Here is a 22,971-nt window from a genome sequence, read left to right as displayed (position 1 = left end):
TAAAATTATGAAACATGTAAAAAACGGTTTGTTGGTTTTTTTGCAATAACTTTCTTAGCAATAAACGCAGAAAAAATTCCTTCCTTGGTGCAACCTCGACACCATAATGGACCAAATAGTGAAAAAAGTAGAACAATAGCTCTTAAGAAAAGACTAGCGGACGGACAGACGGACGGGCGTGCAAAGTGGCCACAATAGCGCATTTTTTTTTTATTTTGGTGGAAATGCGCTAAAAAGGACTTCACAATAATTCTTAGCCCGTAATCATTGAAAACCTGCGTGGTGGTAAAAGTACCCTAGGGCAAGGTCTGCGCCCTTTGGTAATTGCAGCTCCTTTATGAGACAAAGAAAAATTCCAACTGTGCTGAAAAAAAACGGCTCGTCCCAGATTAAATAAACTTCCGTTGATTCTAGCAGTGATAAATCTTCCGCCAGATCAAAGATCTAGGTGGATCAGTTCGTACTCGCGATGTTGATGAAAGTTTATAAATAGAGGCGTCCTTTAACAACATATTTGTACTATCACCACGATGAGACGATTGTTCCTTCTTCGTAACTTAATACGCCGTTTCGATAATTGCTCCATTTTAACTTTATGAATTATTTATAACTTGAGCATAAAAAAACGCAACTAAATTGTTTACCCGAACTCTATACCTAAACTGTAGCCACCCATCCGCTTTTTGGGCCAACTTTGCTCTTGTCGCCATTAAAATCGAGTAGATGGTATGTACGCGTTCACAGTCGCTACCCGTCTCCTCCTTCTCTTTTTGCTTCGCTATTTATGCTAAGATAAAACGGAACCAACGCAATTTCCGCGAATCGCCGTAAAACCAATAGCAGATACGCTTTGGAAAAGGGAACCTGCGTAATTCGGGCGATACGCTTCTATCTCACCAAAATGCACACCTATATTGCTAAAAAAACTGATTAGCGCCTGCCATCCGTATGAAGTGGTACATTATGCGATTTTATCCATAATTATATAAAATTCAAAAATGGGTTTGTGTTATATTAATTAACAAAGGAAAGGATTCTCCGGAAAGATTCGCTGTCACTCCTTACCAGCATTGACTAATCCTTTATCGACTTGATCGCGACTCGGCTTCACTTTGCTTATGATACTACTGTTACTATACTAAATATCATCCAAATAAATAGAACATCGAAATGCTTTATTTAAAAAAAAATTACATATAAAACTGGAGTATCAAATCCTTTCCATAGGGTTGTTCATCTTCTCTTCTCGGGAAGGAAACGCACCCTACCGCTCGTAACAAGTAATACCATCTACATTTAGACCCACGTAATTACGGGATTTTTCAGAATAATCCACCTCTCGAACCCTCAATGCGTTTAATAGCTTCGCCAACCAATTGCATCCCCGCCACAGATTGCGATTCAAATTGAATTTCGACAGACGTGCGTGGTAGCTCAGAAAAACGTCGTAGTCGAGGTGTTTCATGCGATTGCCTTCCAGATTTAATCGCACCAGGTTTCGTAGAGGATAAAAAACACCTTCGTCGATGTGGGCGATGTTATTATTCGATATGTCAAGGTACGTCAGGGTGGACGTGTGAGAAAATGTTCCAAATTGAAAACTTCTAAAAGCGTTACTTGCCAATACCAAACTTTCCACTTTGGTTAAACCTGCAAACGATTGCAACTCGAAGGCGTGTAACATGTTGTTTGACAGATCCAACGTTTTCAAGGAGTCCAGCCCGTTGAAAGCGTGCGATTTAATCTCGTTTAGCTTGTTGTGCGTAATGTTCAGGTTTTGCAAATTCTGAATGCCCAAAAAGGTGTCTTTGTGCAACACCCTCAGTTTGTTGTAATTCAAAACGATTTCGCCATCCGGTTGCATTAGCGTACCGTTAAACGCGCCCGGTTCCATTTTATGGATGAGGTTCTCTGCTAGTGAAATTACCTGGATGCCTAGGATACCTGAAAACGCGCCAAATGGGAGATGGCGCAGTCGGTTGCCTTTTAAGCTTAGACTGCCCAACGTACGGAAACCGAAACCGTCAAACGTGCCAGCCTTTAGTTCCTCAATTTCATTGAAGCTGAGGTCCAACTTGTTAAGCTTGTCTATTCCGAAGGTGCCTCTATGTATGACTTTTAAGAGGTTGTGGCTGAGATTCATTTCGTAACATACCGCGATATTGGTAAAGGCGTCAGGGTGGATGTGCTTGATGTTTAAGTTTGACAAGTTAAAGGAGCTATACGAGTTGACCCCGGTAAAGGCCTCGCCTTGGATCGTTTCAATTGAAGTTCCATTAAAGTCGAAGGAATTGAGATTGTCCAAGTGAGAGAAAGCGCCAAATTCTACGGCCTCCAGCTGAATATTGCGTAAATAAACGGTTCTCAGTTCAGGAAGGTTGTTGAAGTAAGTACCCTTAATTTTAGTAAAGCTGTTGTTGCTTAAATCCAATGTGACCAATCTGTCCATTGAACTGAATGCGTTCGGTTCTAGGAGTTTAATAAGTAAACCCGAAAGGTTCAAGTATCTGATGTACCTGATGTCTTGGAATGCAAAACTTTGAATGGCCGTGACAGTGGTTTTATTAAAGTCCACTTCTTTCAAATTGTCCAGTTTGGAGAAGGCACCACCTTCTATAAGCTTGAAACGATTTTGGCGCAAGTCTATTGCTGTAAGCCCTGGTAGATCACTAAACGATCCTGCTTTAATCGTCGTGCGTTCTTGGGAGGTTACTCCGATTAACTTAAGAGTTTGTAGCAGATTTAAGCCTTTAAACATATCCGAGTCAAGATCTTTTAGATTGTTAAAGGATAGATCCAGAAATGACAGCTGCTGCAAGTCTGCAAAGGAACCCAACGCAATTTCCTGGACGAAGTTTCTACTGAGATCTAAACTGTTGAGCCCTGTCGCTCCAACGAACACATTAGCTTTCAAGACGACTAACTTATTGTGACTAAGGTCTAAGGTCGCCAACTGCCCTAAACCTTGAAAAGCTTGAGGTTCAATGCTCGCTACGTGCGACTGTGCAAGGACTAAAGCGTTCAATCGCTGCAAACCCGAAAGTATTCCTCGCGACAAGTATTTAATATAATTTTGAGACAAATCCAAAATCCCCAAATTTTGCAGGCCATTAAATGCTCCAACCCGTATTTCATGGATCGAATTATTCCGAATCCACAAACTGCCCAAACCACTCAGGTCTCGGAAGGAATCTTCCACAATCACTGACAAACTGTTATGGCTCAGGTTTAGGTCGTTTAAATTCACCAACTTGGCGAAATCGTCAGATGCGATTTGTCTTAAGTTTGTATGGGACAGATTTAAACATCGAACCCCACTAAACCTACTGAGACCACCTCTGAACTACTGAAAGTCGACACCCACCAAATCGACGGCCCTTGCGTTTAACTCACTTGAAGCTGTTCCCTCTCCAAAGCTTTTGATCGGATTAAACTGCAAATCGATTGTTCCAGTTACCGCACTGAAAACGTCAATTGTCAACACCTCCAAACTGTTGTTCGCCAAATTCAAATTACTTGTCGAGGGAAACACCCCGACCCCGACCCGTTTCAATTTGGAATTAGCCAAAATGAGTGTATCCAAACCTGCCAGCCCTTGAAATACATCTTTGTCAAGCGCTTCAATTTGGTTGTTGGACAAATTTAGGAACCCCAACGCGCCAAGTCCTTTAAAATCGCCCGCCTGCAACGTATACAGGTGATTATTGTCAAGGTGGAGCTCTCGAAGGCGAGACAACTCCACAAATACATACTGGGGTAGCACCCTTAGAAGATTGTCGCTCAATCTTAACACGTTCAAGTTATCCAATCCACGAAAAGCTTCAGATTCCACACTTTGAAGGCTGCAGTTTTTCAGGTACAACTGCGACAATCCTCTCAAATAAACGAACGAGTGCGACCTCAATGTAGTCAGGGGATTAGAGCTTAAATTGAGAACGTTCAGCTGAGTCGTTACGTTTGTGAAATTTAAGTTGTCATCACTGAGGAGTCTGTTATATGAAAGATCTAACACTCGAAGTCTCATTGAGGATATTTTGACCTTCTGAAGATCATTGTTGCTCGCGTAAAGCTCTTCCAATTGTCCGAGTAAATTTCCATCTACGGAAATACTCCTCAAGTTATTGAAGTTCAAATTTAATACTTGCAATGGAAGTTTCTTGTCGAGGAATCCGGCGGCCGTGATTTTGTTCTCTTGCAAATTCAGTTGTCGCAATGCTTGCATTCTTTCAAAGGCATTGTTAGCAATTGCTTCCAGCTGACAGTTCCTTAGAGAGAGTTGCCGCAGTGAAGATTTACTTTTTGGAATTGTGGTTTCTTTAAGTTTTGGGATTGTCGTATTCTCTATTGACAATTTCACAGTTGTGTCGCACAAGTAGTAACCAATTTGTTCCAAACTCGTGCAGGTGGCGGTACATCCAGACCATCCGTTTCTTTCAACAACGCATGTTGTAGTTGACTTCTGCACTAGCAGGAACAGTAAGGAAAGAAGAATGCCTACGTTGTGGTGCATTTCCCCTAAAAAAAACAGAAACTTTACAAGGAGGCAACACTAAACGTTAGAGTTAAGGGAAGAAGAGAAGAGCATGTGTGAAAATCGGATCAAGAGTTAATTCTTCCACTCCGCTTGTCCATTACACGATTTTACCATTACGTATCCGTAATCATTAACGTGCCCGATGTTAGTTAGTTTCATTTATTTTTTACACTAATTCAAAGAACATAATTTCGATCATGTTATTCGAATTTGAAGTCATTGTTGACTTTATTCAGAATTATTTATTTAATTATGTGTATTTTTGCTTATTTTATTTATTAATTAATTAATGTTTTGCAAAAGTTCATCCCATGTTATCTCCGGTTATTGAGATAAAAACGTTATCGCTGCGTAGGCTCCTTAGTTTAAAAATAATCTCATTTTACCGCAGATGTTCTCAGAAGATTAACGAACGAGGAAGGAAAGAAAACGCAAAGGAAATAATGTTTTAAAAAAGAGCACCGGACGTTAAACGAAACTTTTTTGGTACTCTAGGCTTTTGGTGTATCGCAGTCAGCGGTAGTGGAACGTATTTTGTTACGAGTGAGCCCTTTTTCCAGTCGTACCATTTATGTAAAGGAAATTTAGACAGTGCTTTAAGAGAATATTATTATGCGATATAGGTCCGTGATTATTGACATGAAATCTTTCAAAAGTAAATTCGTGGAGGAGAACTGGTCAACTTGTCAGCCCGGTACCCGGATCTGACAATCAGTGATCTCTTTTTGTAGGTCTATAAAAAATAAAATAATGGCCACCGCACCTACACGCCTACACGCCCCGTGCCCTTTCATCCACCTATTTAGAAGGCATTCGACTGTCTTGATGCCACTCAATCTGTCAAAAAGCCGTGACCGCTGTACCCCTTTCGTATGGAAAACAAAAGGAATGGGGCGCGCTCCTAAATGTACATAACTATGTAGATACCCTCTGGAGTTATCTTGAATTTAACAAGTCAATCCAAGATAACAAATTTTAAATTCGTTGTGTTTGTTGAGTACTAAGTTCAATAACAAAAATAAAGCAAGGCAAACGGCAAAAGTATGACGAAAGAAAAACACGCCAAGGAAGGCCCAAAAACAGTGGCGATGGTTACCACAGGAGACAGGACAAAATTTATTTACGTACCTATGGAGGGTGGATCCAACAATTTGAAGAATTCCTAACAAACGTGCGAAACAGTTCACTTATCAAAGATTCTTACACTTTAACAATTTGGACCACTACACCCGACGTACGGTGTTTTATACACTGATATGAAATTGGGTTCTGATGATAAGACAAGTTCTAATCACCAAGACCATAAAGAGATGACTAACTGGCGTTTTTATCGAAATGACCTTTGACGGTTCATTTGGTACTCAGTACCGGGATTATCTCTTCAACTGTGTTACTTGTAATTGCAATATCGAGACCAAGAGAATAATTGGATTTAAAAAATAAGCTATAACTTTAAACTTCCCCCATAGAAAATTACAGTGGGTGGGTTAGATTGCTAAACGCAAAAAATACGCAAGTGGAATAAAGACAGGACAAAGACATTCCCGAGTCAATAGCACAGGAAATCTCAAAGAATTTTTAAAAATTTAATACACAATCGGGGGGGGGGGGGGTCGCACAAAGGAACAACAGGTGACAACAAAAACAAACAAAAAAAGGAAGAAGAAAATAAAATATTACAAAAAAAGGAAACATCAAAATTGGATTCCGGAACGTGGCGGGAATCCGCAACAAAGATGAAGAATTTTGGGAGTACGTGAAAACTTATGATGTAATAAGCATGACAGAAGTATGGGTAGAAGAAAAATATTGGGAAAATTGGGAGAAAAAACTACCAAAAGATTTTGAATGGGAATATCAATACGCCAGAAGAGAAAACAAGAAAGGAAGAACGAAAGGAGTGATATTAACAGGTGTAAGAAAAACGATAAACCAAAGAATAACAAAAAAAAACTAACAAAAGGAATTACAAAAACGACACAAATCTGGACAGAACAAACAATAGAAAAATACAGAAAACATTTAAAGCAGATAGAATTCAGAGAAACTGAATACGACGCTGCACTAGAAAAAATCAAAAAGCAAAAACTATAGCGGTGACAGAAAAAAACGGACGACATTGGAGAAGAAGGGAAAAACTACTTTATACAAAGTTTAAACAGACAGATAAGCTTCAGAGGGTAAACAACAAAAAGAAGAAGTGAAAAGGAGGATGAAGAAATAGGAGAAGAAGAAATGGAAGCAAAAATAGCAAAGATGAAAAAAAGATAATACATGCACCGGAAAACGTGAAACAGCAAATTAGAAAAATTATTAATAGTGTATGGAGAGGAGGAGGATTTCCGGAAAGTTGGAAAGAAGGAGAAATATGCCCAATATACACAAAAGGAAACAAATATGACATCAAAAACTATAGGGGAATCACACTCTTAAACTCAACATACAAACTTTACGCTAAAATACTAAACAACCGCTTAAATGAAGAAGTAGAGGACAAAGAAATATACTCAGTGACATGGAAATTGCAACACCAAGAAGGAGTTGGAATTTTTTTACCAAACTTGGCAGAAACGTTTAACTACTAAAAGGTAACAATTGATTAAAATTTAAAAGAAAAAGGACGAAATATAAACATATTTTTATTAATAATAATAGTAGTCCCTCCCTATTGGTTACGCAATACGCACTCCCTCACGCTTCGTAGCATCGATTTTAGCAGACGGTCGATTTCCTATTGAGGTATTGTGTCCCAAGCAACTGAAGCAACATGTAATTTTCATTGTGTAGAGCTTGCAGCGTCTGCGGAGGATGCGGTAAGTTCGTCAGTCTTCTCTTCATAATGTCCCAAACATGCTCGATAGGCGATATACTGGGAGATCTGGGTGGCTATGGCAAGAAATTGACATTATCATGTGCAAATAAGTCCATAGAACGTCTTTCAATATGGGGATGGGCATTATCAGGATAATGCAGGCTGGCTGGAAAAGTGGGTCTTCCAACTGCTGAAGAAATGGAAGAATATCGGGTTCTATCACGTCATCCACATATCGCTGGGAGGGTCATATTACCTCGAATGAATAACAAACGAACCCTATTCCCATAAGTTATTAGTACCGCATACAATAGTCCCCACAGCTTAGTGCACACACATGCCTCGTAACAGAAAATTCAACATTGCGACGTTCCCCACGTCTTCGGCTACCCTTCATACGGCCATCATGCATACCCAAACAAAATCGGAATTCATCACTGAACACCACCCTATGCCACTCTAGGTTCCAGTGCCGTCGCAACCGACACCTATCCAAACGCTGCTGGCGGTGTTGAGCTGTTAATGGTAACAAAAGATGTGGCCGATAGGATTGCAAGTCGTAAGCTCTGATTCTGCGGTAAACCGTTCGAAGTGTTACAGGACGACCTTCGTTAGCTAACAATTGATCGGCAATTGACCTGGTACTAGAGAATCGGTTTCTTGTTGCCATAAGTCAAAGATGGCGATCCCGCACTTCAATTGTTCTTTTTCGACCCCCACCCTTTCCTGCCCCCTCCCTTTCCTCTATACGACGATCCTGCCCCTTCCCAAATCCATGCCCGATTGCAGAGAATCATGATGGATTGGCTTCGGTTAAGGTGACTTGCAATTTTTGTGAACGAAAAACCACCTCCGCCCAAACCAACAGTACGACACCTGTCAACTTCTCTTAATTCGCGGTAATTTCCACTTTGGCGTATTCAGGCATGATCACAGGCCACAGCATCAAAAGAAACGATTAAAAGCGAAAACAATAAGAACTGATCAAAATCTCGCAAAACGTACGCGATATAAGAATACTAGAAAAAATGAAAGAGCTGTCAAATAAGCCATTACCACTTGATTCATATGAATGAAATGTTAATCAATTGTTACCTTTTAGTAGTTAAACGTTTCTGCCAAGTTTGGTCAAAAAATTCCAACTCCTTCTTGGTGTTGCAATTTCCATGTCACTGAGTATACTAGAGGAAACGCAAATGGGCTTTAAGAAGGGAAGGGGGACGACAGACAACATATACATAATGAATCACGCAGTATAACAAGAACTGGAAAAGAAAGGAGGTAAAGTCTACGCCCTGTACGCCCGATAATCTAGAGGAACGAATTATAACGTGTGAGCAACAATGATTGAAGCGTGCGTCATCACCGCTTGTTCCTATTAATATCAAAACTACCTTCTTTGTATGGAGTTGTATACGAAAATGACGTTCTGCGCTGTCACAGTGACGTGCGTCTATTCGTATTTCGTATCTTGTATCAAATCAGCATATGCTATGAGCGGCACATTGCCAATTTAGCTGAAGCGGCACGCTTCAATCTTTCTTGCTCACTCTGTATAAGAGCTTGGAAAAGAAAAATATCGACAGCAACACAATAGAAAGGATTAAAGAAATCTATGAAACAAAGAGTAAAGTTAAAGTCAATAACAAACACACAGACTATTTTTGGACGGAAAATGGAGTCAGGCAAGGATGTCGCCTAAGTGCAATTCTTTTCAACATTTATGTGGCAGACCTGGAAGAAGCATTAAGGAAATGGCAAGCAGGAGGAATAAAAATTGGAGGACAAAAGATATGGTCATTAACATACGCGGATGACATGGTGTTCCTTGCAACAAAGCAATCAGAAATGAGGGAAATGATCACACAGTTAGAAAAGTAGGTACGCAAGAAGAAAGAAATAAACACAGAAAAATCAAAATCGAAGGAAGAGAAATAGAAGAAGTGTCGGAATTTAAATACCTTGGGTACACACTAATGAAAAACGGAGGACCAAGTGTTCACATAAGACAAATAAAGAAAAAAGCAAATGGATTAATACCACAGATATGGAGCATAGCAGAAAAAAAATTCAAAAACAACTGATCCGTTTGATGATTTTTGTTGCTATTGTAACGTGGTACTCGAGGAATGATAACTGCGAGTCGACGTTTGCCCCTACTCATCGACTCTCTCTAGTTTTTCTTCTTAGATGTCCAGCCTTTCCGCATGCCCAGATTTTTCTCCTTCTTGGATAAACGCTGGTAAATGATATATTTTTTCCATCAATACTATCACTGGAGTCCTCTTTTTTGCTGCTGGATTCCACTACTCGCATGCGATGGGTACCATGTGACACCTTCTGTGCTGTTTCGAATTTTAACGCATGAGCAAGGGCCTTCTCGATCCTCTCGTGCCGTACTGGACATCACTATATCGTACAGGATCGATGAATGCTTCTGAGGCTAGTCGGTCTCTTCTGGTGCTGATGGGCAGGCTAAACGGATTAGTCTGGCTATACCCGTTTCCAACTCACTGCAAGCTTTCCCCTCTGCATGGGGTTATTTAGTTGCGCGTAATTATATCTGTTGGCGACCGCAATTTCGTTACCCTATCATATTCGGAGAGGTTATTGTTTTCAATATTAATAGAACATCGGTAAATAACAGAAACCCTAAGAAGACGGTGGCATATTATTTTGATTGGTACAAAAATAACCCAGACTTCGCGAGATTTCTAGGGCTATTAATAATTCATTAGCGGTTTAGCTTTTGATTAGAGTGTAGGTGGTTGATTATGGCCATTGATTTTATTATTATTGTATCGTCTTAGTGCACAGAGCAACGCACGATTTGGTAAGTTTATAATTTTATTCAATGCCTACACGTAATACCTTATGCACGTAAAAGAAAAATAAGTGAGATAGTTAGGATGGTTACAATTCTTTCTCTATATTGCATATTAAGTCATTTCAGGAGCCCAAAAGGCTTTTAGTGTGATCATTTATCGCCTACGCTAGGAGTACTATGACAGGAATTCCTAGCATGAGATGAGGTTTGCGATTTTATGCCCTACTAAGGTTTTAAATTCCAAGACTCGACAGGTTGTGCTCCAACGTCAATTTACACAACTTGAGTTAGAACTTAAATTGCTAGAATAGGAAACTTTGGATTCTTTGGATTCAGTTAAATGTTTCCATCCCTCAATCAATCATCAATTTGAACTATCTATTACTCAACACCTCTAGAGGTCTCCCACTTTGAATTTTGTAGGCATCTGCTACCTTCTCTTGAGTTTTTAAATCCCAATATTTACGCGGTTCAATCTCAAACCCAATGTCAGCATCACACTTGAACCAAATTTCCTAGTCAAGAAACGGATCCAAGTTTCAGTTTAAATTTGCTCAACTTTTTTTCCGTTACCTCCTTCATCCATATTTCTCCCCTTCGCCCCTGGCCCAGTATTTATTTCCTACTTTCTCTTGTTCCGTTTACCTCCTTCCATTCCCATATCAGATGGACAATATTTTCCTTTTCCTCTCCTATTTTCTTATCCCCTTCTTTCCTCTATTCTCGTTTCCCCATCCGAACTTCGATATAAGATTGATGTTTTCCTTTTCCTCCCTTAGATATTTCGACACCCCCTCCGTTATTAACTCGTTCTGTTTCCTCGTGAATTCTCGATTTGCTCTTTCTGTAACTGCAATTACAAATTGTGGTCCCGTTTCTTCCATCCTCAATTTCTCTTTTCCTTCCAACCTCTGTCTATCCCCATTAGTACCTTTCAATTTTCTTTGGTTCCCACCATTTTCCTTTTGTGTTCGTCCTCGTTGACAATTCTTTCAGCAATCCACTCCCTCTTTCTCTATGCGTATTTTCTCTATTTCATTTTCTCCTCTACTATGTACTTTGGTGTCCCTCCGTTTAGTCCCAGCACCAACTTGAAATACATTCCCTCTAGTTCATCCCATTCGTCGTACCCCCACCTCTCCATTCCACACCGCCCACCATAGCGTCTCATCGATATACTTCCCCTTTTTTTTATTAATTACTTTATTTGTGCGTTGGCCCCATTATTTCGTTGCATCTAGTATCCTAAATATTCAAATTCCCCTACCCTTTCCTTCCCCCATTATACATTCCTCTGCTTCCCCCTTCTTCCAAGGTCGTTATTATCAACGCGTCGTGCACGTATGCCTTTTTCCCATTACGATTCCTCCACTTTGACCTAATTTCTTCGTATGATTTATGTAAATCTTAAATAATCTACAGATAAGTGGACATCCCTGTCTCAATCCTTTAATTTTCCAGAATACTTCAGACTCCTCTTTAATAGTTATTTACATAAAAATCAGGAAAGTGATACATTACTGGCGAGGAAATATTGAAGAGCGAGGCCACTTTGGGGCCGAGTACTTTAATTTCGGAGTCAGGTAATGACATTTTACTGACGAGTTTTGTATTAAATTTTTTTCGAAATCGTCTTTTAATACAAAATTTCAACTCTTATATATAACTTTTGATTAATGTCAATCTGTCAGTGATGTTGATGACATGAGTCATTGTAGACATTTGGAAATGTCAAAAATGCGGCCAGTAAATTGACGGTGCGCCCGGTAAAGTGACAGATGCGGCAGGAAACGTAGTCTGCTCTGCCTCTCTCATGGAAACAAAAATTTTCTGACAGAAGGTAGGCATGAAAATGACGGTTTCAGGACCATTTTGGGCAAAATTATTTTATATTTTCCCATTCTCCATCATTTTCCATACTTTTCCCAATCCATGAAAATTGGTAACGGTTTTGCGCTCTTATTTTATAATCCAAATGTATGCAATACATATATAAAATCAGTCGTTCTTCTTCTGAATCTCATTATTGTTTAAATCCTCTTCTCTTCTACTTCCCTTTCTAACCTTTCATTCAGCACCATTGCATATATTCTGTGTGCATTCGTCATTTCCATACAGCCTGAATCATCTTTTTTACAAATGGACACCATTTCCGATAGTCTTCCTTCCTCCATATCTTGTTTATTAGTTTTTTCAGCTCTTCTATACTATCTATACCTTATTTTATCCCGACCTGCCGCTTTCCTTTTCCTCAGTTCCCTCAATTGCTGTTTAATTTGTCCTCTTGATATCTCATCCCCTTCCACTGACTCTCCTCCATCTTCCTCTATCACACACGGTTTTTCCTGTTTTCCATGTAGTACCAAAGAGTGTCCCTCCTATTAATAAAGTGCTGTTTTCAGTCCTGTATTTTTATTTCTTTTCCACTTATTATGCTTTTCCTTTTGCTCTGTTTATCGTTTTCTAAAAACGTTTCTGTTTTATTTACCTGATTTTTTTTATGTATTCCTTCTGATTCTTCTTCTATTTCCTTACCTTTTCTTTTGTCCTTTTTTATATTCTCTCAACTTCTTCTCCTCCACCCTCTACCAGTCTCACGACTTCACTTCCCTTTCATTTACCAGTTTTCATGTTATTGCCTCTCCCTAAAATAATTGTTCCTCTGAAATAGAAGAAATCCTTTTTCTTCTTCTTTTTGCTTCTTTAGTCTGTTTTCATAAGTATGTGATCACTTACCGACCTCCCTCTTCCTCTCGTGTATGTCTGTCCCTATCTCCATCCATATTTCCATTTAACATTCTCTATCCTCTCTCACCAATTCCAATACCCCCCTCTTTGTTGCACTCTGTTCCGTATTCTAGCCTTTACCCCATAAGGCTTCTTCCCCCTCCTCTTCTAAATCTACCATATTTTGTACTATATTTTATAACTCTTTCTGGGCTTTCTTCCCCTCCACTTTCATTCGTCTTTCATGTATGCCTTCCTCCTATTTTACCCTCTTATCGCTTTTTTGATCCCTGTTAATATGCCAACTGTTGCTCTTCCCTTTATGTTATAACGTTGTTTTCACATTAATCATTTCCATTCTTTTCCGCTTTCCTTCTTTATTCTGTCTGCCCCTACCCTCCCCCCCCCCCCCCCCCCTAATCCGAATGTCTTCTCTTTTACTGTTAATTTCTCACTCCACACTCCTGCCTTTTCGTGTCCCGCTCTCTTGAGTACTGTTCCCAGTACTCCATGTGTGATCTTCGTCTCCCACTACTTTTTCCTCCTTACTTTCCTTCCCTTTCCGTTCTCAGTCGCTTTCTCTAATTTCTCTATTTTCTTTTCTCATAACTCAATTTGTCATTTATGTATATCCTGTTTCTCTTTATCCTTACCCATTATAATTTACTGTTCTTTTTACAGATGATTACCGCGACTATTATTTTATCTCTCCCCTAGTTCAATTGTTTCCACCTTTACGTTCCCCTCTACTTGTAGGTTTTCTTTCAGCCATTTTTGCGTGCTTTCTCTCTCTTTACTCCTTTTATCAGTATATTGTTCCCTATCTTCTCTCTTTCCTTTATTTAATTCTCTTCTTCTAGTTTTAAGTTACTTATCACCTTCATTTATTACATTACATTACACTATTACATTTATACAGGGTGTTCCCATTTGGGGGTTATTCTGTAGAAAATGTGTATGGATTTCTACGTTTAAGGGTCAGTAGATTCTTAATCAAATTCGCGATCTGTATTTTTATGGGTCACGAGTGATCGGTTCATGCCTTAGGGAAGTTACAGGTGACAGTCTGTCGAGCGATAATACAATCTTAGTAGGTTCTACGTGCTTAAGAGGGCCCATGAGTCAGGATTACGCGGAATGATATGATGCGGGTCCATCGGAAGTCCTGAATTTAAAATAAAATACTAAACGGCCGAGGAGTTTTGTTGAATGCCCTTCGGACGCTTTTGGAGGGGCCAAATGGATTCGATTCGCTCATATGACCGATTTAAATGCTTTGCTCTATTTTGTTGGTGGCATTGTAAATTTAAGATGAGGAATCAATCCAGAAGGATAGCGTTGGGGGCCTTGACTTTGAGCCGTCAAGTAGTGCTGGTCGATTCGATTAATACTTTTTCTTGATTTGTATAAAATTAGTGAATAGTTTCTCAAAGGTAAGTTGGCTGATTGGCGCTACCTTTTATTCTGTAAAATTATTACGTATGAACTTAACTTAATCCTTTTCTTTTCTTTTAAGACTAGTTTACTCAGTTTCAATCAGAATTTCCATGTAAATGGAGTCATCTTTATTATCCATAAGGTGCGTGTGGAGGTGGAAGCGCCTATAGCTCTGGATGGCGAGTTCAAGGGTATGGTCATGATCTGCGAATTAGTGGAGTAGTGGGAGCAGAATAGTAAATTGGTCTTCTACATCACCAAAAGGGTCATAGAGTTTGCTCAGGTTGGAAGAATTCGAAGAAGATGGCATGAGGAGAAAGACCTGGTCCTGTAAAGAAACGGAAATCAGAATACTTAATTAGGGACGGAGAAGACCAAGAAAGAGTATAGTAGGAGTAGTGATGGTGCAAAAAGAGGTTCAGGGAAGAAAGTAATTTCCTCAATGGAAATTAGCCTTATTTGTACTGTAATTTTGTTGAATGGCAAAGAAATCTTTCCCCCTTTTTTTTCTCTAAATCCAAAACGGTTTTGTAAACTTTCAATTTATACGCTTTTAACTTACAAAACACTTTCCTTTTGTCAAAAGCGCAAAATAAAAAAAAAAGTAATATATAAATGAAGTAAAACTACACGGAACATTAATTTTAAGCTTTTACACGCGCGAAGAAAAATGAAGTGCCGATTATGTTCGCAAATGTAATATTATTTATTTTTATTATTATCTCCCAAATATTTTTATTATGCGGTGATATAATTACTCAAAGCCGTCTTTTGGCGCCTGAAGCAAATGTTGCGATTATTATATATGTGTAGCGAAAGTTTATTTTCGGATATTTTGGCGTTTATTTTATTATTTTTTTCTGAACGTAAATTTTACTCTGAAATTCTATTCTGTGGTTCCGCATTGCTGTGAAAAAAATGCAAGGTGTCTTAGATCGACGGGTATTGCACGTGAACGGATGAAGAGGTCCATTCGAAGGAATCTGAAAAATTTACAGAGGTATCCTGATAAGAATTAGAACTGGAACAAATCAAAGAATTTTCAAAAATTGTGGTCTAAAGAATCTAGCCAATCCAAAGGGTCAAAAGAATAGTGCTTAATTCTGGTTTTGTCAATTCTCCCGCCAAAATTCAAATATACACTTTTTATTTACATTTTGATGAACGGATGGAAACGACGAAGAAACCGAGGAGAAGAAGGACGTGGAGAATCCGAAGTACTCGAAGGGTCAGATGAATCCAATGCGGAAAACACATAAGGATGTGTGAAATGGTGCACCCAACGACATAATTATTTTGGTTTTTGGGTCGCTTAAAAACGTATCGTTTACAGAAAAAGTTAAGTGCTTCCAGAAATAAGAATATAATGGGAAAATGTTTTAAATGTTTCAGTTTCACGAGCATTAATTCTCAGTTCTATTTACAATAACATATTTTTGTCTAACAGTCAATCGCACGCTAAACATAGCCCTGATTATATTACGAAAATCGTATTACTCTCCCGATTTGCTCGACACACAGTTTAGACCTAATCCGCTATAGCAACTGGCACATTTGTGAATTTTTTCAGTTGTTAAAATTATTTCACTTTTTGACAGTATTTTTTTGTCGGGTTTCTTTTCTGCGGATCTTTTAAGTCTTTTCACACGTTTAAGTTTCTTCCATGATTCTTAAAATATTTAGGAAGTACCCATAGGAGTGTCTAACTGAATGTGCCTTCAGGGTTTGGATAGAGAATGTGAGTTGGTACCATAGGTATGAAGGAAATGTCACATTTTGCTTTTGTCGTTAGAAATGATAGGTACCGAGATAGGTACTAATTTTGCGAAAGATGTTGAAATCTTTTGAAATTCCCGAGGCATATAGTTAAAATGGCCGAAATTATTCATCTAGGCGTATTTACGTGAATTAAGTTGGTGTTAACCTTAATCTAGGTAAGCGTATTTTTCATATTTCCGCTGGTTACAATATTTTTCTCTATTTATAGGTTACTTTATATCACATGTTCCAGGCGAATTCGAATCATCTATTTTGTATTGTATTTATATGGGGACCCAGCTATTCGGGTAGGCAAGGCTAATCGTATCAGCATATGTTTGGTTTCCCCATTTTAGTTCTTTTCCCGGATATTATCACCACCGAAACAGTATCGTTAACATTAGAGTTTTCGATAAACTAGTAGCTTGATGGGCAGACGTAGTGGTTCGACATCCCTCATCCGGAATGGCAGTATTACCCACTTCGATTTTCCGAAGTTCGAGTCCCCCTTTTAAGAATACACAAATTTGGTAATATTATTTATGTAAGACAAGGCTGTGTTGTTAATGACTTTATATGCGTTGGTCATCGACATTAATTTAATAAGCTTACATTTTTAAAGGTACTGTTGCTTCTATTTATTGTAAGGAGTATTCTGCTTGTGGACTTATTTTCCATACTTGTATTAATTGTTAAAGATTTTCTATTGCATTTATCGATTATATTCCAAAGCCAATTCCGTTTACTGTATTGGTTCTCTTAAAACAAGAGATCTTACAGGGACAGCTGTTCTGAATATTATTTTGTACTTTACTGTTCTTTGTTTTCTTCAGTTTCCGAATTTCTTAAGTTTTTTGGATTCTAATGATTTTTCCTAGTAGCAATTTCCTATAAAAATTCTTCTATTTCTGTTCGCTTCCATGGGCCATTTGATTTTTTGTTTGCTTAGGATGTTTGTATCCTTAGGATCAGTCAAATATTGAAATTTCTTTGTATGTTTCTTGGTTTTTAAATTTTTGTGGGCACGGTTTTTTGAATTAACCTGAAATTAATTAAATCTAATACAATATCAAATATTAAGCATATTTTGTTACACAAAATTCACCTAAAATATAATCATAATTGGAACTTCCCTTTATTGAAATTGGAACGAAAATAGTAGTGGGTTTTTAAATGCAAAAATACATGCAATACAAAAAACTTCAATAACCATAGGTGATATCTTTAAGAACGTACCGGGTGACCCAATAAGACTGTTCCTCGGCCATATCTCGAGAACCGTTCGTCATATGACTTAGGGATAAAAAAAATTATTGGGTAAATCGGTCATGAAGAATGGCTGGAAAATATTTTCAAGTTCTAAATATGACCAACAGAGGGCGTAACTGCCATTTTAAATTTTAAAATTGCTTTCTTTAAATTTCGCATAATAAACTAAAATTTTTTTTTCACATTTTTAAAGAGAACCAGTATATCTATCATTTTCGTAAAAACAAAAACTCGGTTATTTCAAAAACAAAGATGGTGTGGGGCGTTGAATTGTTTTTGCAATAACTTGCTTTAACTTCTTAACCGTTTTACCGATTTGAACAAATTTGGTATGGTTGAAAAGAACATTCCTTGGGCAATGAGAATCAACAAATATAGTTAATTTAGTTGAATCTTTCTCCGCCAGGGGGTTAGTTTTGACACTATGACTCAAAATCCTAGAAAAATTTAAAAAAATGGAATGGTATGACTTTATATTTGTGAAAAAGTAGCCAAATAACATCCAAAGGGGCCAGTGAAAACCGTTTTTCAAAATTTCGTTCCAAACCTCAAATATTGGGAAAATGAGATTAATTAATTAATTAATTAATAAAAATGCTTAAATTGTATCTTAAATTTACTTTTTCGTATTTCCGGTATTTGTCGATGGCGCAAAAGAAAAGCACCCTACAATTTTAGGTAGGCCTTGGAAAATTACACAAATGAAATACGATGCATTATAAAATAATAACAGCCGTAATTTGTAAATTATTCTGCTGTGTTTACATTCAGAAAGTGCAGTTTTTAGAATTTGTAATCTTTTCTAAAATGCCGATTTCTACCCAAGAAGCATTTAATATGCTTCTGAGTATTTTCAAAATGCGACAATCGCTGCCCGCATCTTCTATTTGCGTTATCCGAACCGATCACAAGCATCGCCGCCAGCATATTAAATGCTTCTTGGTTAGAAATCGGCATTTTAGAGAAGATTACAAATTCAAAAAACTGCACTTTCTGAATGTAAACACAGTAGAGTACTTTACAAATTACGGCTGTTATTATTTTATAATGCATCGTGTTTCATTTGTTTAATTTTCCAAGGCCTACCTAAAAGTGTAGGGTCCTTTTCCAAACAATCTTTCCCGTCATCGACAAATACCGGGAATATTTTAGATCATAGTGTAGAAACTAGCCCCCTAGCGGAGAAGGATTTAACTAAATTAACTATATTTTGGTTGATTCTTGTTGCCCAATGAATGCTTTTTTCAACGATACCAAATTTGTTACAATCGGTCAAACGGTTAAGAAGTTAAAGCAAGTTATTGCAAAAACAATTGAACGCCCCACACCATCTTTGTTTTTGAAATATCCGAGTTTTGTTTTTACGACAATGATAGATAAACTGGTTCTCTTTAAAAATGTGAAAAAAGAATGTTTAGTTTATTATGCGAAATTTAAAGAAAATGCAATTTTAAAATTTAAGATGGTAGTTACGCCCTCTGGTGGTTACTTTTAGAACTTTTAGCGATTCTTCATAACCGATTTACCCAATATTTTTTTACCCCTAATTCATACGATGAACGGTTCCCGAGATATCGCCGAGGAACGATCATATTGGGTCACCCGGTACAAATCAGAATGTTCCTTACTAAGCTTTTTCTTACCTCAAATAAGTATAATTTGCGTAATGTTCCTATCATATAACTCGGTCCTTCTGTTGATACAAAATTATGCTGGAGACAACCATTTTTACAGCGACAAAGACTCGAAGATAGGATTCAATATCCTTTTGGTATCAGTGAGATCAAGGCACTACACTGAATCGTTTATAATAGCTATTTACTATTTAGGTAACAAAAACATACTGGAATTAGTTGTCCTTGACCGCGTATGACTATCTTAACCTCCCCAGGGAACACGTTTCATTTGAAAATCACTATTTATTGTCCCTCTCTTGTTCTGGACACCCTCAGTATGCTTATGTTCACTTACAGAGTGATCCGCATAATGCTTTTTCTGCCACAGATGAAAAATTCTTACCTCATCCGAGGTTCGAACACTCGCCCTTCTGGCTATGTATCCCAACGCTCTACTACTGATACACATAATACCCGGGAAAGACACATAGCTGGGTGCTTTACCCGGTTAACCCAAAACAGAAGCTTATTTCGCGTTTAGTGCTCGAAGTAAGGCTCATATCTTGGACCACGATAAAGGATTAGATAGAAAATAAAGAACGGGTATCAATTCCTGAACATGGATAATATAAAGAAAAGGAGGTATATTGACAGGGGTAAAAAAGGGATAATGGAATGGGGGAGTTCGGTAATTGATATAATAGTAAATGAGAAAATACTTGAAGAAATAGAAGAATTCAAAAAGAGAGAATTGGGGTCACCAACCAATGGTAATGAGTTTAAGAGGGAAGATATGAAGGTCCAGAAATGCAAAGGCGAAGAGCATACAGTTATGGACCAGAGACTGTGTGGAGTCATATAGAAAGAGATAGGAGATGTTAGAGGAGTGATGTGGAAAAGTATGAAGGAGAATATGAAAATACCAGTAACGTGGAAACAGGTAAATCAAGGGGAGGAGGAAAGATAATAGAAAAGATTGGTGGACACAGAGTGCACAGAAGAGTATAGAAAATCGAGGAGGACTTTTGGAAGATCATACAATGAAATCAGGAGAAATAGATGGGAAGAGAGAAATGATAAAAACTGTATGGAAAATGATAGGGGAATCACGAAAACGACTGCGTACAGAACATATGCAATGACATTTAACAAAAGATTAGAAAGGGAAATAGAAGAGAAGCGAGGCGGTTGGAGATTGAGATTTAGAAGAGGAAGGGGAACAACTGGGGGAACAATTGACGGTATATACACATGTTGATGGGAAAAGAATTGGAAAAAAGGGCCGAAAGGAAAGCAGCGTTTGAGTGGAAAGGAAAAAAGTATGGAAAATGATGGAAAATAGACAAGACGCTACAGGATAGAATGAAGAAATTACATGGAGAGACAAGAATTAGGGTAAGGATAGGAGGGAAGGAGTCAGAAGTATTTGGACAAGTAAAGAACTGAGACACAGATGTCCACTTAGTCCAACATTATATAATTTCTGTATAAGAGATATGAAAAGAATATTAAGACAGGGTCAAAATGGGGGAAACTTAGTGGGAAGAAGGAAGACAGGGTCCCTGGCTTACGCGGACGACACAGTAAGGCGGAAACGGAAGAAGGAAATGATGAAAAGGGGGGAGGTGTACTGGGGAAAGATAGGAATGGAGTTAAATGTCGAAAAATCGAAGGTGATGAGATTTGGGAAGAGGAGATGAATGAGAACCAAATGCAAAGATTTAATGGGGCTCACAAATAAGTGAACTAAGAAGAAAGAGAGATGTGGCGATGCGACAGTTGTGAGGAGTATGAGAAAGGAGGTTCAAAAATAATGTAAAGGAAAAAATACTACGAAAAGAATCGATGCGGACGGGCTGCGGACGAAAAGCGGAAACAAATAAGGAACAGGATTGAAGATGAACTTACAAAAATGGACCTACAAGTACAGCAACAGAGAGAGAATATTAAGAGAAACAGTAGAAACAAAGCAGCTCAAAGAGTCGTTACCGGAATACTTAAAAGGGGAATGAAAAAATATTAAGATGATAGCGAGATTTAGAGGCGCAAATGAGGAGAGAGCATAGGAGAAATGGAGAAAAGAAGATGGAAGGACATGCAGGGGTGAAATGCTGGAAAACTGTGGAAAAGGAGAGAAATGGATGAAAGACTAACTATTTTTTTAATGGAAATCCTTGTGCAATTAATGATTAATTGTCTTTGACACCTCAACCGTCTATTGCTACGACTATTATACAAGGTACAAATTGATATGTTTTTGAAATGTCATTTTCAAATGCCACCAATCATCGGATTTATGTTGTTATTAAGGAAACGTTTCCAATTTTTTAGACAGAAGACAGCTTAATTCAATTACGAAAATTAAGATTAATGGGAATTAAACATGGGAATTTACGCGCGAATGACGCACTTGTAGTTTGTATTAAAAACGCTTTTACTGACAAGCGGAAATTATTGGCGCATATGCTATGCAGTGCTGTTAAAGTAAAAATTGTGTCGGAGGAACCGAATTAATGGTTGTAAATAACAGTTATTTCAAGAAAATATGTAATTAACGTTGACAACTTTGTGGATAGCTAAAAATTGTGTGTTCCATAAATAATAAAGAATAATTATGTTAGGAGATGTAAATATAGACGTTCTGCGGAAACGCTTCTAATGAATCAATTAATGTTGAGAACATATTTATGTTTACTTAATTCAAGAAAATTATTAAAAAAAATGTATTATAATACTCACCAGGAAAGAATTCCGGTCACAGAACACGTCCTGACGCCGGTCTACGATCGTATGTTTTTCATACGATTGTGGACCGGCATCAGGTGTTCCGTAACCGGCATCCTCTACTGGCGAGCATATGGTTGGTGTCAAATGCCTACGTTTAGAGCTCCTGAATGAGAGAACGTCTAGCTCCATATAAAGATTTTAAGTAGATTTCTATCTCCCCATTGTAATAGTACCAGTGGATTTATAGGTTTATACAATGCGATCAAGTATGAGTTGCTGTCGAGTCACCTTTGGAATTTTTGTTTACATGGGAATTAGTATTTAACTTGAACTTCCAAAGGCGACTCGACAGCAACTCATTTTTGATCGCCCGTTATATTATTTATATCACTTCCAAGAAACACGTTATAAACCGATTTCGACCAAACTTTATGGGTTAGTGTAAATCATAAATATAATAAAGCGATACAACGAAATGTCGAAGGATCCTCAGTATTACAATCACTTTTAACGACAATTTATTTTAATCTTACAAAATACATTTTATAGTTAACAAAAATTCATCAAATTCATGCCCTTGGTCTTTTTCCCAACTCCCGTGTGGCGCAGTTTTGTTAAAGTTGGACTGTGGTGCTAAGGGTCCCTGGTTCGAATCCGGGTTCGGGCATGGATATTTGTAAATGTATAGTGGGTCGGGTTGGTAGAGCAGCCTTGACTGAAACTCCCCCCACTCAAAAATAAAGGCAAAATAAAATGAAATAGAATAAAAATAAAAAATCTTGGTGCATAAATGACGATTTTGACATGTTTTGATCAAAATTCATGTGGTCGCCAAAAATAGATCAAATTTATGGTTTGGTCATTGAGATAATGCTCTTGGTGTTTTTCCCAACGAGATTGGTGCATAATTAACGATTTTGACATGTTTTGATCAACATCCACGTGGTCGCCCAAAATAGATCAAATTCATGTTTTGGTCATTGAGATAATGCTCTTGGTCTTTTTCGCAACGATCTTGGTGCATAAATAACGATTTTAACATATTTTGATCAAAATCTATGTGGCCTCAGAAAAATAATTTAACATCTTTGAATCACACATATGCGGTTATCAAATGTGCACGTGATGTACTCTTTCAGCATCAAGGTAATGCGTTTGAAAGCTTTTACAACTCCCAAATTCATGTGTAAAGAATAATTTTGGATACATGTTGCTCTAAAACTCTTGACCTATACCACAGAGAAGAGTTATATTGAATTATTAC

General features: G+C 37.9%; 2 protein-coding genes across 3 annotated transcripts in view; one reads left to right on the top strand and one right to left on the bottom strand.

The window, feature by feature from the left end:
• Positions 1 to 1,154: 1,154 nt before the first annotated feature.
• On the bottom strand, positions 1,155 to 21,777 carry LOC116180244 (insulin-like growth factor-binding protein complex acid labile subunit). Of its 2 annotated transcripts, none has more exons than XM_031500140.1 (2): positions 21,720 to 21,777; positions 1,155 to 4,515 (listed from the first exon to the last, which is right to left on the bottom strand). In XM_031500140.1, exon 2 carries the CDS (start codon positions 2,756 to 2,758, stop codon positions 1,265 to 1,267), a length of 1,494 nt encoding a protein of 497 aa, XP_031356000.1. In that variant the 5' UTR covers positions 2,759 to 4,515; positions 21,720 to 21,777; the 3' UTR covers positions 1,155 to 1,264. The 2 variants fall into 2 exon arrangements, with proteins under 2 accessions (XP_031356000.1, XP_031355999.1); XM_031500139.1 differs by lacking the exon at positions 21,720 to 21,777 and adding an exon at positions 5,663 to 5,812.
• Positions 10,091 to 22,971, top strand: part of LOC116180243 (pickpocket protein 28-like) — a 33,644-nt gene continuing 20,763 nt past the window's right edge. Inside the window, exon 1 of the mRNA XM_031500138.1 lies at positions 10,091 to 10,179. The gene's annotated coding sequence lies outside the window, so the exon portion shown is untranslated. The remainder of the gene's footprint in view (positions 10,180 to 22,971) is intronic.

This window comes from Photinus pyralis, unplaced genomic scaffold, assembly GCF_008802855.1.
Source record: "Photinus pyralis isolate 1611_PpyrPB1 unplaced genomic scaffold, Ppyr1.3 Ppyr1.4_LG9, whole genome shotgun sequence".
In the NCBI taxonomy this organism is placed as follows: domain Eukaryota; kingdom Metazoa; phylum Arthropoda; class Insecta; order Coleoptera; family Lampyridae; genus Photinus; species Photinus pyralis.
Note: the sequence above shows the minus strand (reverse complement) of the source record. Positions and strands in the feature narration are given on the sequence as shown.

Excerpts from the sequence above, each read along its gene's own strand:
- LOC116180244 (XM_031500140.1), bottom strand. The coding sequence starts at position 2,758 with ATGTTTAAAGGCTTAAATCTGCTACAAACTCTTAAGTTAATCGGAGTA.